The sequence below is a fragment of the Fringilla coelebs genome, assembly GCF_963513975.1.
Source record: "Fringilla coelebs genome assembly, chromosome: 4".
Classification (NCBI taxonomy): Eukaryota; Metazoa; Chordata; class Aves; order Passeriformes; family Fringillidae; genus Fringilla; species Fringilla coelebs.
In genome coordinates this window covers 68,787,841-68,805,129 of record NC_140032.1, presented here as the reverse complement: position 1 = coordinate 68,805,129, position 17,289 = coordinate 68,787,841, and the positions used below count along the sequence as shown (strand labels likewise).

The following is a 17,289-nucleotide window of genomic DNA, read 5'->3' as shown; positions in this document are numbered from 1 at the left end:
CGTAACATTAAAATTCTTCCCTTCAATGCCATTTGACAGGCTGGTAATGAACCCCTGAGACTATTCAAAGTTGTTAGTTGAATAGGTAAGATTCAACCAAGACTGTGACCATGCTTGTTAGTACTGCTAAAAGTGTCTGATCCAGGCACAAAAGCTAGAAAAAAAATCACCAATCAGCAATAGCACCAGGTTAATTCTGATGGTGAGGATTAAAATGAACATTTCTTCTGGGCAGAGAGGGCTAGGATCTCAGAAATATGTTTTGCAAAGCTAAGCAAAGGGAATAGAAAGCTTGAGGGAAAAATAATGCATTTTTTCAGTTGGACAGGCAGATTTTCAGGACATTGGATCAGGCACATACATTTTATCTATCTCAAAGTGCTTCTTACTGGAAAAGGTCTGCACGTCGTGTTGGTTTATTTTATTACTCTCCAGATTCCCTTTAAAGTCAGAATACATACAATTTTCTGATCAATCCTCCAAGCTAAATAAGATCATAATTTTTCATAACAAAAAAGGAACTTCCTAGAACAAAGTCAAATCCAAATCAGAAATACAAGAACTTCACCTTGCTTTTACTGTCCCAAAATTCATCTATCTGCATTCAGACAGGAGGGCAAGGGGATAATGTTCCTTTCTGCTGCTGTTTTAGTCTGTCCAAAGTTGGTCACTGTCTGGAAAGATCTGTGCACTACAAATCACACATTTCTTTGATAAACTGACACAACACCATCCTGGAATGCTGGATATTAGTGAGCTTCAAATTGCTGAAGGCTTTTTGTCCCCAGTGCTCAAAGAAAGTGAAGGGATTTTGAGCAACAGTTTGTGAGGCATGTGCTTGTTGAGCAATTACTCCCTATCACGTCTAATGCTGAAGAAAATCTCATTTCTTTTGCAGAGCAGCCTCTGTATATCAGCCATCTGCCACTGACTTTAGCCATCGGCCCCTACAGGAGCAGGGTTTCATCTTTCACTGAAGGATTAGCCCATGCCATTCTCATCCGCTATAGTCTTGTCTATCTATACACTTAACGCCTTATTTTTAAATGTCTCCTTCCTGATTATAACACACAGATTATAACTCTCAGGGGCAATGAGAAGATGAGGAGATGATCTGTACATTGGGGGGGGGCATTCCACCAAATTTTCAATAAGCTCTGAAAGGGACATAACCTCTCTTTGTTGTGGGTGCAGTTGAATCTTTTCTGTTCTCTTCTTTTGCCAGGAAGATATGAGTGGCTGGAGTGTTTGGTTCTATATATAACTGGTTGATGTCAGCTGGATGCCAACCCCTTTGGAGAGGATCAGCCCCCCAGTTTGTCTCAGTACTAGGTACCATGCAGATCCCAGCACAAGGGTACAAACCATCCAGGACCAGGCAGGTCATCCCCATGCATAACTAACTTCTGAAGCCTCAGCTAAAGGGTTGACATCGCTTTTTATCTGCACAACAAAACAGTAGGGTAAGTGTATTGTTTCCTGAAATGTTTTGACATTGTCTGTCCTACAAACTGTCATATACAAGACATTTATGTAACCTCTTGACTCTGCAACTTAACAGATGTTTATATTCTTACTTAGTCAGAAATGCACCTTCTTTAAAGATGCCAGAGGAACTAGTTTCATTCCTCAGATTCTTTATTAGATTAAGAAATTTCAAAATGTAACATTTCTGAAAACATAAACCGAGATGTAAATTAAAATTAGTTAGGAATTTACATCTTGCAGTATAGTGAGTAGATGTGAGAAGGCCTATACCACTGACACTGATTTTTGCTGAAGAATTTATGTAACCAACTCAAAGTCCATTCCTTTGAAACTTCTATCCATCAAAACATGTCCTAACATCTGTCTGCAAGCAAGAACTGCCAGTGCATTTTGCAGGGCAGTATTTCTCAGTCAGAAACCCCTGACTTCACTGTTCAGCCATTCTAAACAGGCTGTTGGAAATGAAAGTTGACCAAACTGTGTGTGCTGGCTCAACAATATAAAAATGTGTTGTTTTTTTGCAGCAAGGAAAAGTCGTATCAGAAAATCACAATGCTATCAGATTCTGCCCTGGCCAAAGAGAGGAAAGAGCAAGCATCAGCCATTATGGATGAAATACACAGAAATGGTATAGCACTGAACCCAGCTTACTGCATATGCAATGTCCTCTAGCCCTCCCTAATACATTTCCTTTAATCACAGAGTTTAACTCTCTTACAGCTTTGTCTCTGGGTGTTTTGCCATAAATAATCTTGTGGGAGTATCATGCTGCCTATGGTAACTAATCCTTTTGTAGTTGCCTCTTTTCATTTGAAAGCTATTTTCAGATGAACAACTGCTGTGGAGGAATGAAGTAATCTAACAGCTGATGTACATTCTGCTAGGATAGCCTTTCAGAACATTATTTGGGGTTAATAACGTGACTTCATTCCACATTAAAAGGCTATCATCTAAGAAACATAATGATCTGTGCCCTCTTGTTGTTTTTTTCTTTTTTGGTCTGCTTCACTCTGCTTTTTTATATAAATGATAAAAAAATTTGAAACAAATGTTCACATCTCCATTCCTCTCAAATCTTGTCTTTGTTACTAACACATTTTACTAGCATTTGGCATTCTCTCCAATGCACAGCCACCAAATAATCTTATTTGACAGAAATTTTACTTCTCTGTAGTTGCACTGATGAAAATGCAGGCCCTTTTTGGAAGGTTGTTTGATTTTCTAAAACAGGTTCTTGAAGTTATGCTTCTAGCATGACACCTTAAGAAGCAATTAACTCCAGTGGGAATACAAATCTGCTTGGCTTTCATTAGGCATGTGCTGGATGCTTTTGGAGAGCCTTCCAGTCCTGCCCATGAAGCTTTTTTTACCATCTACATAAAAGATCCATTTTCTAAAAGTGATAAGCACCCCTCAAGCCTAACAGCAACCACAGGGAGCTGCATTAATGTTTAGAATTTATGAAAGTTATACCGCTTCCATGGGATGAAATACTGAACACGGAATTCCAGTTTTGAAAATCTTCCCAGTGGGCTTTTGTTTCAAGAAACTTGTGGATGGTTTCTGCACCCACTCGATGACCATGGTGATTGCATGAAGAGTAGGGTGAGGAACTAGAGAATTTTTAGAGAAAAAAGCTACAAGTTTGCCTGGTCCTACTCCTTCAGATATTTCCAGAGGTTTATTCCTGAAGTTTCTATTCCTAAACAAATACCTCTTTCCTGTTTCAATTCTCCACTGAACATGCACTCAAATCTGAAAGCCAGTCTGTACTTCCAGATTTCATTACAACCCCATTTTTTTTGGTATTGTAAACCCAAGCACTACATGTGCCTGAAATAGCCTGTAAGCTCTTCAGGGCAAAAGGGAAAAAAAAGTCTTTCATATGTTTGTTTGGAACCAGGCATTTCACATGGTAAATGTTGCTACTATTCATAGCAATACTAATAAATGTAGCATACAGCCCTTGAAATCATTGGCGTATTTGGATAATCTGTGCTGATGCTTAACATTTGCCTCACATAATCTTCCCTTTTATTATTTACGTATTATCAGATTTGCTGTCAAGATTCATACTCATAGTTATGGCAGCTTATCCTGCAAGATATGCTGTGATATGTGGCCACTGAAGGCAATTCTAACTCTTGGTAAAATTCTATTTTTACCTCTTCTTCGGGTGCTTGAGATATTTATATGTTAACAAAAAATGAATGTCCATGAAATGGGTGTGATAAGAGACTGAAATTTATAACTGTACAAGCTCAGTGAAGCCAGATAGAAAAGACAAGGATAACCAAAGCTGTGGTGACACAAAATATAAACCAGTTCTTTGGGACCAAATCTGAACAAGCCTTGGAAAAACCAAGGAGAAATATTGCATTTAATTGACTAGATTCAGCCTAACTAATTTTTGACATTTTGTTTTGATCTGAATCGTTAATTCAATGAGCTTAATTTGAGATCTAGAAGGTGAGCTGTTGTCTCTCTGAGCTTGGAATCACTATTCCTAATGACAGTCCTGCAACTGGTAATTACATCAAAACTAAATGTACAGTTCCAGCCAGTCTCACAGCCCTGTGAAACTCTCCACTGCTAGCACAGGTACACAACAACAGAAGGCTCTGTAGCATAAACTCTAGCACCGTGGAATGGTGTAAGCATTCCTACTCCACTTTTACTACAGACCCTTTTTATTATAATGCTTTCAGGTAAAGAGTGACTCTCCCCTTCATTGTTAAAAGACATTCATAGCAGAAACAGTTGTTGATAGACTCCAAAACCAGCCAAGTTTTTTGCCGGTGTCTCAGATCACCAATCTCTGGGCAAGACTGGTGAACCCTGAAAGTCCACCTCTGCTGTTGGCTTGTGGGACATGACTTTGTCCCATTTTTAAGAGAAAATGCACACACCATTAAATGCTGTAGGAATAGACATCAACTGCAAACCTTCTTACAGTCTCAAAGAGAAACTGCATAGTAAATCAGTGGGTGCATACACTGACCTCCTCAGGCCCTTGGTTCGTCTGGCAGACTTGGACCAATCAGGACACTTCTAAGACTACTTGGTAAACTTGGATGTATATAAATACATATGTTTAAAAAGCCCTTGGAGTTCATCACTTAAATCCCACATCCAGTTCTATATTGCTTCTTAAATGCTTTCTTCAGTATCTACACGAACTGTCTTTTCTGATAGAGTTAAAAGATCTTATTTCTGATACTACAACAAACACACTTTCTAATATTTATCATTAAAGTTTATAGTCCAGATTAAGGTATTTAGAAGATTGTAAACTGAAGGATTAAAGGAATATTAGGTAGTGAATGCTGGAGGGACTATATAAATCATATTTAAATACAATCTGCTGTGATTTTAAGCACAGGACAAGAAGGACTTGGCAGGAGCAAATTAAAGAAATGAAGCTAAAAGGTTAAGATTAGGATTAAACTATGAATTAAACTTTCAATATTATTTTTCAATGTCCATCTATGACATTAATGTTCTCTTTCTATCAACCCCTGAATGTCCTCCTTCTCTCTTTCTCCATCACCTTATCTGCACTGACACTGAAACTATCCCTAGACACATCATAAAGCTAGACAGATGATTAGATTTTAGTTGGCAAGGAATTCAAATGAACTTTACACTTATGATTTTGGGATGCTGCCTGGATACACAAGAGTACACAACTGTGAGTTACAAAGTAGCTTGGAGCCTTCAGTTAACATTAACAAGAACAGTGTGTATATAAGGGAACAGCAAGGCCCAAAATAGATAACACCCAGAGTGTCCCAGAAGAATCCCAAGTGCTTTGGACAGAGCTCTGCAGTTGCCTTGGCTCCCCAGTCTCTGATGATGTTCAAGATCCCCATTCTGTGTACAAACAACAAAAGCTTTTCTATGTGAAAACGTTGCTGAAGTATGGGGTCAATTTCTTTCTTCTTACTAATATGAAACCATCCAGCAGTCTCTACCCTTGCAGTCATTTTGAGAAACAGTAAAATCAAAATATGACTTGAGGTCTAAATTTCAGGCCACAGGCCAATAACCAGTACAGTTATCTCCATGCCAGAGCCAAAACCCCACCATTATCAGCCACTGATAGGGATACGCTGGGCAAGCTGAGTCATTTTCTGCCATGTTAAGAACGCCCTGTTTTGTAACTAGCTCTTAAATAACAGGAGGTTGTTAAGATTCTTTGCACACTCTATTTTTAAAGGAGAAGTGCACAATCCAGCTCATGATCCAGTTAACTTGCTCTTGTTCTGCTGAAATCCACTGCAAGTGTTCAGTTGAAATTGGTAAGGACTGAAATGGATCAACAGGGGTGCACTTCAGGGCCCATCTACTTGTTTCATTTACCACATGGAAAACTCTTGTCCATACAGCTTCAGCTAAATATTTAACATATCTGTCTCCATTAAGTTTTCCTAAATGTCAGCACATCACATTGTTTTTCCAACATAAAGTTACTAGGAGACACATGCCAGGCTGAACATGCCATTTACTAAAAACAAAACCCTTCATATGCAATATTGACTTTGGCATTAGGTACCTTCTGCAGCTAATTAATTTGTAATGTGAATTTCAAACTGGCCCTCCTGTCTGCTTACTCTGCTAGCAGGATACATATTATGTATAATTTGTCCTCATTTCATTTTAATGTATTAAAATACATGTCAAAGTTCAGAATTCTAAATCCTGAAGACCATAAGAATATGTGAAACATAGAATGTCTTATTATTGTTGTATTTCTTAAATTCTGCAATGCTCTAAGCAAAAATGAATAAATAGAAAATAGTTTCTTCAGTATTTAGGTCTCTGTGTTCTAAGGATTAAGTTTTGTCTCTAGGTTGGGGACATTCAGTGAGAGTTCAGTGACAAAGCAATAGCTTGCTTGGTGCAACCAGCATCCCAGCTTCCAGAACAACATCATGAAGATGACATTCAGAATTCTGTTTTCAATCATGATTGATCTCCCCTTCCCTTGCTTATGCACTTTCCTTTTCAAATTCCACAGGATGTGAATAAAGACATAGAAGAAATTTTCCCCAAGTAGTGAATAAAGAAATATGCATCCAGTACTTCAGTTTCTCCTTAAAGAGAATAAAACCCAAAAGGTCCTAAATGAATCAATTTCTAGAAGCATGTTGTAATTCTTTGTTAGGACTCATTTTCCACACCTTGAGCTTTATTTTGAGAGTCAGTCTAAAAATAGCATTTAATAGAAACTGGTAGGTGTGTTTAAAGGAGATTATCCCTTATCTATCCAATGCAGGGGACAGAAAGTTAAATGAAGGTTTGATGTGGGAACCTGGGATGAGAAGGAATTTTGTTCCCAGTTTTAGCAGAAGCCAGTTTTTACTAGCCTGCTATTAATATAGTGTGTAGGACACTATAGACCTGATCTAATTTGGAACTTGAGATGCTTATCATCTTTGAGAATACAAGTTCGTGGTGTTCAATAATGTCCTCCAAAATTTGGGAAGAAGGTTTAATTTCACTAACACCATGTGACACTGTGTTATGTGTTAGCCAAATATGCATGAAGAAGTTGTTGGATTTCAGGTGCAGAGCATGGAATATCAGACATTTAAGACAAACAGAGGCTTGTACTTACCCATTGCATTGCAGTCTCACCCACCCTGAACCTTGGAAAAAAGGTCAGCACGCCCAGAGATATCATGGTGGAGGAACTGTCGACACTCAGCAACAGAGGGGCCAGGCTCTTCAAGCGACGCCAGCGGAGATCTGACAAATACACATATGAAAATTATCATTACGTGGCAAACAAGCCAAGAAATGTGAGTATTTTGTAATGGCTTCTTGGTGATTCTACATCAGGCTCCTTTGCCTCTCATGATACACATTGTGTATCATTAACTTGTAGTTTCAGGAAAAATGAAAGCAAAATCCTAGAATGAGGCTAAGAAGAAATGAGCCAATTGTATTTTATTAAATGAGATCCTACAGATAAGAAAATAAATTTACATTTATTTTCATATGGTACAGATATTCCCAATATCTTTGATCACTTGCTCAACAGAAGTTAAATTACACTGGGATAAAATGAGATCCAGTTTGAGCTTTGATAAATCTGCCTTTTTAAAATAAATCCTCCACTGAGCACCCAAGCTGTTATTAAAAACTCTTATTTAAAAGTCCATCTATGAAAACTGTCCCCCCATTTCTCCCTCTATTGAGTATTGGAAGCTACACAGATAAATTCTGAGCACACCACCAATCTTGTCAGAATTCTGTATGCAATTACATGATTTTGCTACAGTCTGACAGATCCGTTTCCCTCTAGTCCACTTTCCCCCCCCAAAACCACAGAGTACATTTGGTTTACAATCAGTATGACATTCCAACACATGAAAAAATGATGCCTCTGGCTGCAGTTCCCTCCCCTAAGTGTCTATTTAGCACCGCTGGTGGCGTCTGCATCATCTTTAGGGCTCTGCCTGCCAAAGTTAATCTTTTTAACATACTTCAGGATGACTAGAAAACATTCTGCCTTGATCTTTTTTTGTTGTTACTTCAAGTTTAAACAAGTATCATTTGTTTGCTTTCCTATTCAAGAAATTCTTACTCTAAACCAGTCTATATTTAAATTGCTTTTAGCCTATGTGTCATGGCTAAAATAAGATGCTGACTTCTTATGAGACTCTAATTCTATATTTATGCAACAATGATTAAGCCTTCAGATGTTTCCTTAGAACTGATATCCCAATAGGAGGGTGGAAAATAACAGCATATCATGAATCTCCAGAAAGTGACCTGCACTGAAGTTGTTATTTCTACTACAAATAAAGGAAAAGACAATCCCAAACAAAAGCAGTTGAACAAATGCAGCGAATTTTCAACTGATATGGGAAGAGACGCTTTGAAGAATCAATGCTTTGAAACTCAAAGGTCTCAAACTTGCCAAACTTCTTGACCCTTTGGGTAGCATGGGTGCTCTGTCTGGCACAGAACAGCATCTAGTGTCTAGTGACCGAAAAAATGCTCATTTTTGGTTACTTAGACAACACAAGTGTGAAGGGAATACTCTACCAAACAGCAGCACAGTGTGCTTTAGAATTGTGCATGCTGGAAATCAGATCTGGGCTGTAAATCAGAGCACTGGTGCAGTCTCCCCAAAGAATGCCATGCCTGAAGTGCTATTTCTTTCTGTCTGAATGCAGCGTGGAGAGCCCATCCAGAGCGTCAGAATGGATGGCCTCAGTGTGGAAGGAATCCCCCAGCATGCCCCAATGACACCTCCCAACACACCTGACCCCCGGAGCCCTCCACACCCCGACAACATCGCCCCAGGTAACGTGGGAGTCTGCAGAAACTGAATACACTCAGCCTCATTGCACGGCAAAGAAACGACCATTTTTAAGGCAGTATTTTCAATAAGAAGATAATGGACTAATATTAGAAATAGACACATTCAAGTCAGGTAACTAATCAGAACTTCTCCCAGAAATGTAAAGGGTTGCTCCTAGTTGCTTGTGTTCATTTCTAAAAGATGTGATATACCTTTTGTACTACTTCTCTCTAAACTAAAAACATAATATCAAGAGAGTCTGCTCCTATATATATGGGTCTTAAAAACACTGAGAAAGAGATCCTCTGATTTAAAACCACGTTAATATATTGATTTTTCTTTGTCGAACCATTGTTTCCAACATGCAACATCCCGCTCAACAGTCAGCAAGCTATCCATTGTAGTTTAATTATCCATAAATGTAAATCTGAAGCCACTAAATTTTGCTGGAACCCTTTAGAGAGGAGTAACTTTGAAAGGAATTTGCCTCTGGCTGCATAAACTGTTCTTTTTTAAATCCTTAACTGTGAGGGTACTGTTGGCTTTATTTAAAGGAGTGAGTTACAAGAAGGCCTTATTTTGTATTCTTTAAAGACTAGAGAAGGCTAATTTGTTTTAATTAATTTATTCAGTGATATAGCCCTTCTTCCTGTTTATGAATTATCCATGAGCAGACCGTGGTTTTTACAAATTCATTCTTTGTTCAGAATTACTCAATGCATGTTTTGTGCAGACCTTTTCCAGTCCATGTAAACTAGGTCAGTCCTGCTCTGCTGGTGTCTGCTGAGGCTCTGTGCATCCTTTGGCCAAACACAATGCAAACAGAGGTAATTTCCATTGCTAAGACATGATAGAAATCTTCAAGCCTTTCTTTAGGCAAAAAAGGTCTTGTCAGAGTAGATTTTAAGCCATGGGGAGGTTTAAGCTTATAGAATGAAATTTAGAGACCTAGATGTAGATGTACTTGTGGAAAATTTCACTCAAAGATGTAGAATTGTCTTACTTTTAATCAACAGTCTGTTTTTAAAATCTTTTTGTTAATTTAGCCTAAGGACTCTCTGGTTTCAAACAAATGCTTACAATAGAAACAAATTTATAAAAAAGACCAAAATAAACTCAGCCTCAAAAGAAGGTGGAATACTTTGGAGCAATTTTCTGTCTAAAAAGCTACAAATTTTCCCTGCCAGGTCCCTGTTTCTGTGTAGCTGTAGCCTGGTGACTTGGCCCAACTGTTCATTTTAACTCACTGAGAAGTTCTGCTGTGTTAGTTCCTGCTTGCACAGGATGGCGACAAGGAAGCAGAAAACACAAAGAATCATTATAATCATTTTACCTTGACCACATTGCAGGATATTCTGGACCACTGAAAGAAATTCCTCCTGAAAAGTTCAACACTACTGCTGTGCCCAAGTATTACCAGTCTCCCTGGATAGAAGCCATTAGGGATGATCCAGAACTGCTGGAAGCTTTATATCCTAAACTTTTTGCACCTGAAGCAAAGCCGGAACTGCCTGACTACAGGAGCTTTAACAGGTAATCCTGAATGAACACTGAATTTTACTGACCAGAGGAAAATTACTATGAAATAAAATGTTTACACCAGCTTTAAAAACCCTACCACCTGTGTTTGCAAGTGTATGCATAAACATGAACACACACAGAGATTACAAGTGGTAAACAAGAGCATTAAGGAGGAAATTATTCTATCTCTAAATTATGGGCCCAAATTCAAATGGTAAAACTAGGAACAGAAGATAAATTGCTAAAAATATTGAAAGAAAGAAAGTATCAGAATCCAGTGCCCAGAGAAGTTGTGGATGCCCATTGCTGGAGGTGTTCAAGGCCAGGCTGCATGGAGCTCTGAGCACCCTGGTCTAGTGAAAGGTGTCCTTGCCCACGACAGGTGGGTTGGAACGAAATCCTCTTTAAGGGCCCTTCCAACCCAAACCACTCTGTGATTCTATGATTCTGTGATTCAGTGTACTCAATAAATGGGAAATATGAGCTTCAAATTCCTTTCAGGATGCCTGTTGTTGACTTCAGTAAGTATGGTATTGTCAGATCTCTCAGTCAAAACTTTGTTTCTAAGTTGTATAATGCAAAGTACTCTATTTCTATTTCTTTTTCTAATATAACTCACATGGCTATGTTTTAGGCAATGGCGGTGCAATGAACTTTATCCCTCAACCAATCCCTCACAGGAAATAGCGAGATTTCTCTTTTATTGCAGTGTTACATTTTTTTATGTATTTGATAACCTTCAGCAACAAATTAACAGCTTAAACATTGTTTTTACATAGTAACTAGTGTATCATGGCTTTCAGTAGAACTTCTAGCTATATGGACAACACTGGGCTTTTAAAGCTTGAAAGCAAATTCTTACTCATGTCTTTTGCTTTCTTTCATTCCATTTACACGATTTTTATTTACTGAAGTAATGGACAACCCTGCTGAGTTCCAGACAGCTGAGCCAAACCAAAACCCCTCCTCAAAAGGCCAGACAGCAATCTATTGAAAAAAAAAATTGTTCATGGCAATAAAAACTTGGAGAAATACACCACAAACATCACTTGTGTTCCTGATGTTGATGTGGGCCTCCACTATGAGTGCAAGGACTAAAACATTACACAATTCAACACCAAAATTGGCACTGCAGACACTGCATTAGTTCTGATTTCCCTGCAGCAATATACATTGCCATGTTAATAACTGAGTCTGTGTGGCACACTCTTCTCAGCAGACAAAACAGTAAATGCAAGTCAGAGAAGTGCCACAGCTGCCAACATCAGAACAGTAACAGCACAGTTTATGTACTGTGCTTATTGTAACCTAAAAAAAAAAAAAAAGAAAAAGTTAAAAAAAAAAAAGAGCAAAAAAAAACCCCGTTAAAGATACAAATGCATGGAGACAGAATCAGTTCTCCTTCTCACAAGAGGTGCTAGTCATTATTGTGAAGGACAGCACCAGACAGGGCACAGAGACTCCATTAACAGGGATATCTGTCATGAGATGCTGTCTGATGGCTTCTTTGTGGATTTTAAGGCTGTCTCTGTGGCCCTGTGTTCTGTTAGCTGCCCTCTTCACAACACTAACTATTTGGATTTCTTTCTATGTGGAGTTTCTCTGTGTATGACATGGCAGAACTGTGGCTTACTACAGTCTGAATTTCTTGAACATATGTACATTCTTATAAGGGAAAAGTCAATACTCTCCCTTGTAACTGCCATAAAAACCTAAAATTTGGCACATAAATGCAGATCCAGACTGTAGTGGTAAAATTCAAACCAAAAACTATATAAACATAGTCCACCACAACTCTTCTTTTCATGGAAAAAACGTGATATCCAGTAGAAAGGGATGCCTGGTAGCCCTAGAAAAGTTGTTACATGCTACAGTCAGACTTATGTTTTCTAGCAGATTAAAAAAAAATTTAGAATTTGAATTAAAATTCAAGATACTCATCTCTTGGAGAGGATTTCACAGCCATGACTTAGATGTCTGCACTCCTAAAAATTCACAGGAGAGTGTTTGATGATGGGATTTAAAACAGCACACTGCCATGCCAAGCTATCCAGCAGAAGACTAACTGGACTTCCGTGTCTAGATCCTACTAAGTCATTCTGTGCATCTAGGTCACAGCATCCTTGGCTTGCTTAATTGCAGTCTCGGAGAGAAAGCAAATTATATTGTATTAAACAATTAAAATATGATATAATAGCACCATTTTGTTATCAGTGAGGGTATCTATCTAGGCTTTCCATCCTGCTGCATCAACCAGTAAAGTGCCATTGTGCTTGTTCTCCGGCAAAGCACTGCTACAGTCACCATGAGTCAGGAGGGGTGTGGTTAGCTGCAAGGGTGAGCCATAGGATTCCCAAGGGAAATGGGCCTGGGATCCCTCCCGGTTCATTCACTGGCGTCTGTTGAAGTGGCACTCAGACTTTACAAATCATTTCAGGCTCCTTTCAGCTTTCCTGGTTACACAACAAACTGGAAAAGCAGCACAACCTGAGCAGGTAGGGAGGTCTGATGTGTTGGAACCGAGGCACACATTCACAGATAAAAGCACTTCAGCACTAAACAGCATCCAGGTTTTTTTTCCCCACTGTCCAGTAGTGAAGAGGTGACTGTGGACCCTGCAGCAGTGCAATTTTTATGACACAAAGGAATTTTTTAAGACAAATAAGGAATTCATAGAGGTGTTTTTTGGAGTGTAGTATTCATTTTAAGCTGCGGGGACCTTGCAGTGCTGGCAGATCACTGGAGGAAGAGCTGTGGCAGCAAATGTCAGGAGGGTTTGTGCTCCAAGGCAGGGCTTTCTGTGAGACTGGCAGCGGTGCTCTGACAGCACAGCCCTGGGCAGAGGGGAGTGGAGCTCAGAGGGGCTCTGAACACACTGCGCACACCAGGCTACTCTTTGCTCCCCTCAGAGATAAAACCAATCTGTTCTAGCAGAGAAAAGAAGCAGAACAGACCATGCCATCTGGCTTCTCTTGGAGATTCATTCCTATTAGGATTGAAGAAGCATTTGCTAGTGAAAAAATTTCTTGTCTCTTTTACCAGTATGGAAGCACCAAGTAATGAATCTGTGGGAAAGCAGCAGGAATCTGCATTTGCTAAGGAGTTCATAATATTACTTAAATTAGTACCTTTATTCCATCTGCTTTCTTGCAGCTGGATAAAATGTCAAAGGTAGGATTATGAGTAACATACAAAGCACCACATCTTACTCACATAGGACAAGCAAGTCAGACTAGTTCTGCCTCTCCTACCAGACAAATTCTACTCAGCTTTCTCAATTCCCAAAGACTACTCTTTCAAAAGCACTACAGGAATTCAGTCGATCCAGACTGGGCTCTGTTTTCATTGATTCATGAATCTTGATGTCTATTAGAAAATGTTAAGATCCAGAGTCTCCCAGGAATTTTGGGTGCTAACTTCAAGTGATGTGACATTGGTGGGAACTGGTGTTTAGCCAGTACCTTAGCACCCAAATACCTCTGTGAAATTAGCATTAGCTCTTGCACTAAGCTCCCGTGAAGCTCTAAGCATTTTGCAGGGTCAGATTCTTTCCTCCTACATCTCATTTTTTTGCAGAATTAATGATAAACAAAATGTTCTATGAATGATGATCCCATTTTAAAATGTGAAATTCACTTTTTTTTTTTGTGATTATGTAACCAAAGGTGCTAATCTAATGCAGTTAAAACATTCCTTCAGAGTTTCCCAAATCGTGTTAACTACAAGCAGTCTCCTATGTCGAGACAACGTAATATTCAATAAGAAAGACTAAGGGTAAAAAATTGAAAAGAAATCCTGTTAAAATGACAAGTAAAAATAAACATGATTGTACCTGCTATTGTTAAATCAAGCACCTACTTTTTAGGAATATGCAAAGTGAATATTAAACAATCTGTTACACTTCCTGGCACTATTTCCTATGGCTCTGAACCAGCATTTCCGCCCTTATGAGCAATGACTACTGGAATTTTTTAGGCATGAGATTTAGGCTTCTATACAATGAATCAGACCTCAAGTAGCACAGCTGATGTGCACACAACAGAGGTCATTACAACACCATGTTGTCAGACAAGTTATTGCACACAAGGACATATTTACTGCTGTAAAGGAAAACCAACATCTCTCAGCCAATTACTGTACTCTCCTTTCTGTCAACCATCATGTGCCCCTGCCTATAAGGCAGGAATGCAGAATTCTCTGAGGCCAAACTTTGTATAACAACTACAGGGGGGTATTTTGGCACAAAAGATACTTGAATTTCCAAAGAAAGCCCTCCTGTTTCTGTTACATACAGGAGTATGCTGTATTTAAAACCCATAAATACTACAAAGAGGATGTTTTAGACAACACAATTGTTTTGCTAATTATACAACTATTACAATTCTGTTTATTTTGATTATCCTTTTAATATACACATCGGTGATAATTAAATATCACAGCAATATGAGAATGTGCATTGTAATTAGGGCAGCAATTAAAACAATATTTATTATCCGGTGAGATGTAGATCACTACATTCACTCTGTGCCAATTACCAAGCAATTATTTTCAATCAGTATCATACGGTATCCATGTTGACACTGTGACCTAGAAGACAGCTCCACAAGAAAAGCTTGATACCACAGGCTCGATACCAACTTTGGATAAACAATTTCCTTTGACCTCAAAAGAGTTTAATGCCTGGACTGGCTGCTGCTGCTGCAACATCTTGTCTTATCATCATTTGAGACACATTTTTAGAGCCTTATCTAAAGCAGTGTTCTTCTCTCAGTGAGGATGCATGCCCAGAACTTGCATGATTTTTTATATCTCCCAGGATTGATGCTTTGGAGTTAACACCACCCCCTTTAACAAATGCTGCTCGTACCAAAATGCAGTGAATCATCCATGCAATGAGAGAGCAGCACCATTTCTTTCATGTCACAGATTCATTTTTCTGAACTAATCTCTTCCTTTTGTGTGTGTGTACTTCATTCTTAGTACAAAACTTAGGGGTTTTATTCTGCTGAAAATCCTGGACAGATCTTCAAACAAGCTCTTTTAGTTTCTGTTGGTATTAGTTTCTCTGGGCTTTTGCTATAATACTTGGAGCCACTGGAAATATATTCCATCAGATCTGCTGTTCTGTACCACACACCAAATATACCAAGGCTGGTGAAACACCATTTCAACAAAAATTAATTTTCCCATGCCATTACACGTCTGGTTTCTGCAGAAACCAGGTGCTCTTGTGCAATTTAAAAATCTGACACTCTTCACTGGCTAGAATATATGCCAGCAAAGTTATGCAGCTGATCAAAATGCAGAGCACACACCATAGTCTGTTTGTTTGTCTACAGGAGGCTGGAAGAAGTGACGGGAAAACTCAAGGGGTTTTTTTTCAGTCTGAAACCCATATATACAGAAGATCAGGGGAGATATTTGGAAATACTGTTGTTTTAAAGCATTTGCAAATGCATCTAACAGTCAACTCCAACTTAGTATTCCTTATCTTCCAGTTTCTCAGGCTTACTGCCTGGGGGAAAATCTACATTCAAATAACATGAAAAATACCGGCTGAACAGTGTTTCAAGGCTTAGTTACATAAACATTTTCTTCAGAAACAAAGCTGGTGTATCAAGTCCTCACCCATTCCCTCCTTTCCAGAGCCTGTTTTCTTTGGCTGTTCCTTTCTGCTTCACTCATTAAGCTCCACTCCTCTTCACTTGTATTGCTGCAATTGTTCGAGCATACTGATATAAACTAGATTGCTGAAATAATTTGGATTTTGAAGCGCTCCTCTGTTTTCAAAGGTCTTTGTTTAACCTAGATCACAGAAGTGACCCAAGTTTACTGCACAACCCACATACATTCTAACTGGTACAACAATATAGTGCTGAAACACAGTGTAGTGGGAGGAACAAGCAGCTGAGGAGAGGAGAAAATGGGGTGAGAAGTTTCTGAACTAATTACTTGCTAGAGAGAATGTGTTGAGCTACAGTTTCAGACTTATCAACTTATCACCAACAAAATAAGTTTAGTAACTGTGACTCACCAATTACATGGTTTTCTTGTAACGTCTTTTTCTCTTGGCTTTTTCATCCACTTGAATTTTTGAAAAGGCTGCAAGCTTTATCCAAGGGGAAATTAATCAGATCTTAAAGAGAATTTCCCAGAAAACACAAACAGAATGGGTTTTTTTACAAAGCTTGAAAATCTGAACAAGAAACTGCAACAAAAATCTGCTCTTTTCAGCTGCTGGGAGGGAAAGAAAACAAGTATTTTTAAAATCATATTTAACTTTTATTTCTCTGATATCTGCAGAGTTGCCACTCCCTTTGGTGGTTTTGAGAGAGCATCAAAGCTGGTTAAATTCAAGGTACCAGATTATAATATGCTGATGCTAAACGATCCCAGATTCATGATCCTTGCAAACCCTCTTGCTGCCAGAAGATCCTTCAACAGGACTCCCAAAGGATGGACATCTGAGAATATCCCAGTAGTGTTCATTCAGCCTGCAGAGTCCAACACCGTTCCAGAAACAGAGGACCTGTGAGAGAGGCTGCATTCTACATGGTACAAAATGCTCAAAGCTGCACATCCTTGTATTTTTGGTCCAAATATTACTAAAAGCTACTGACAAAATTTTTCCTTGGAAGCTGGTGTCTCTTTTCTAGCACCCGGTTTCATCTGTAAACATGAGCTAAATAAAGTAACTTGGAAAATATGACAGTGATGTTTTCTGTTTGTGTTTACATGTTCTTCTTTTACTTTCTGAAACATTTGCATGTCATTTAAGAGCAGGTGTACCAAGAAAAAAGAGGTGACACTACTCTCAAGGGACTTGAAAGGTACTGTAATTTAGGGGAAACAATCAAGCAAACTTTGCACTCAATGCACCCCAAATCCTGCCTGCTCAAAATAAGCTCTGACAAATCAACCTTCTTCCCAAACCCTGCCTTTGGCCCAAGGTAATAATTGTGTCA

The 17,289-nt window shown here is 38.8% G+C and overlaps 1 protein-coding gene across 1 annotated transcript; it reads left to right on the top strand.

Moving 5' to 3' along the window:
- The first annotated feature begins 1,304 nt into the window (after window positions 1-1,304).
- MYOZ2 (myozenin 2) lies at window positions 1,305-17,033 on the top strand. The gene is made up of 6 exons (XM_084203898.1): window positions 1,305-1,463; window positions 2,013-2,116; window positions 7,123-7,292; window positions 8,676-8,805; window positions 10,153-10,336; window positions 16,628-17,033. The coding sequence occupies exons 2-6, from the start codon at window positions 2,041-2,043 to the stop codon at window positions 16,857-16,859; spliced, it is 792 nt and encodes a 263-aa protein (XP_084060024.1). The 5' UTR covers window positions 1,305-1,463; window positions 2,013-2,040; the 3' UTR covers window positions 16,860-17,033.
- Window positions 17,034-17,289: the final 256 nt, after the last annotated feature.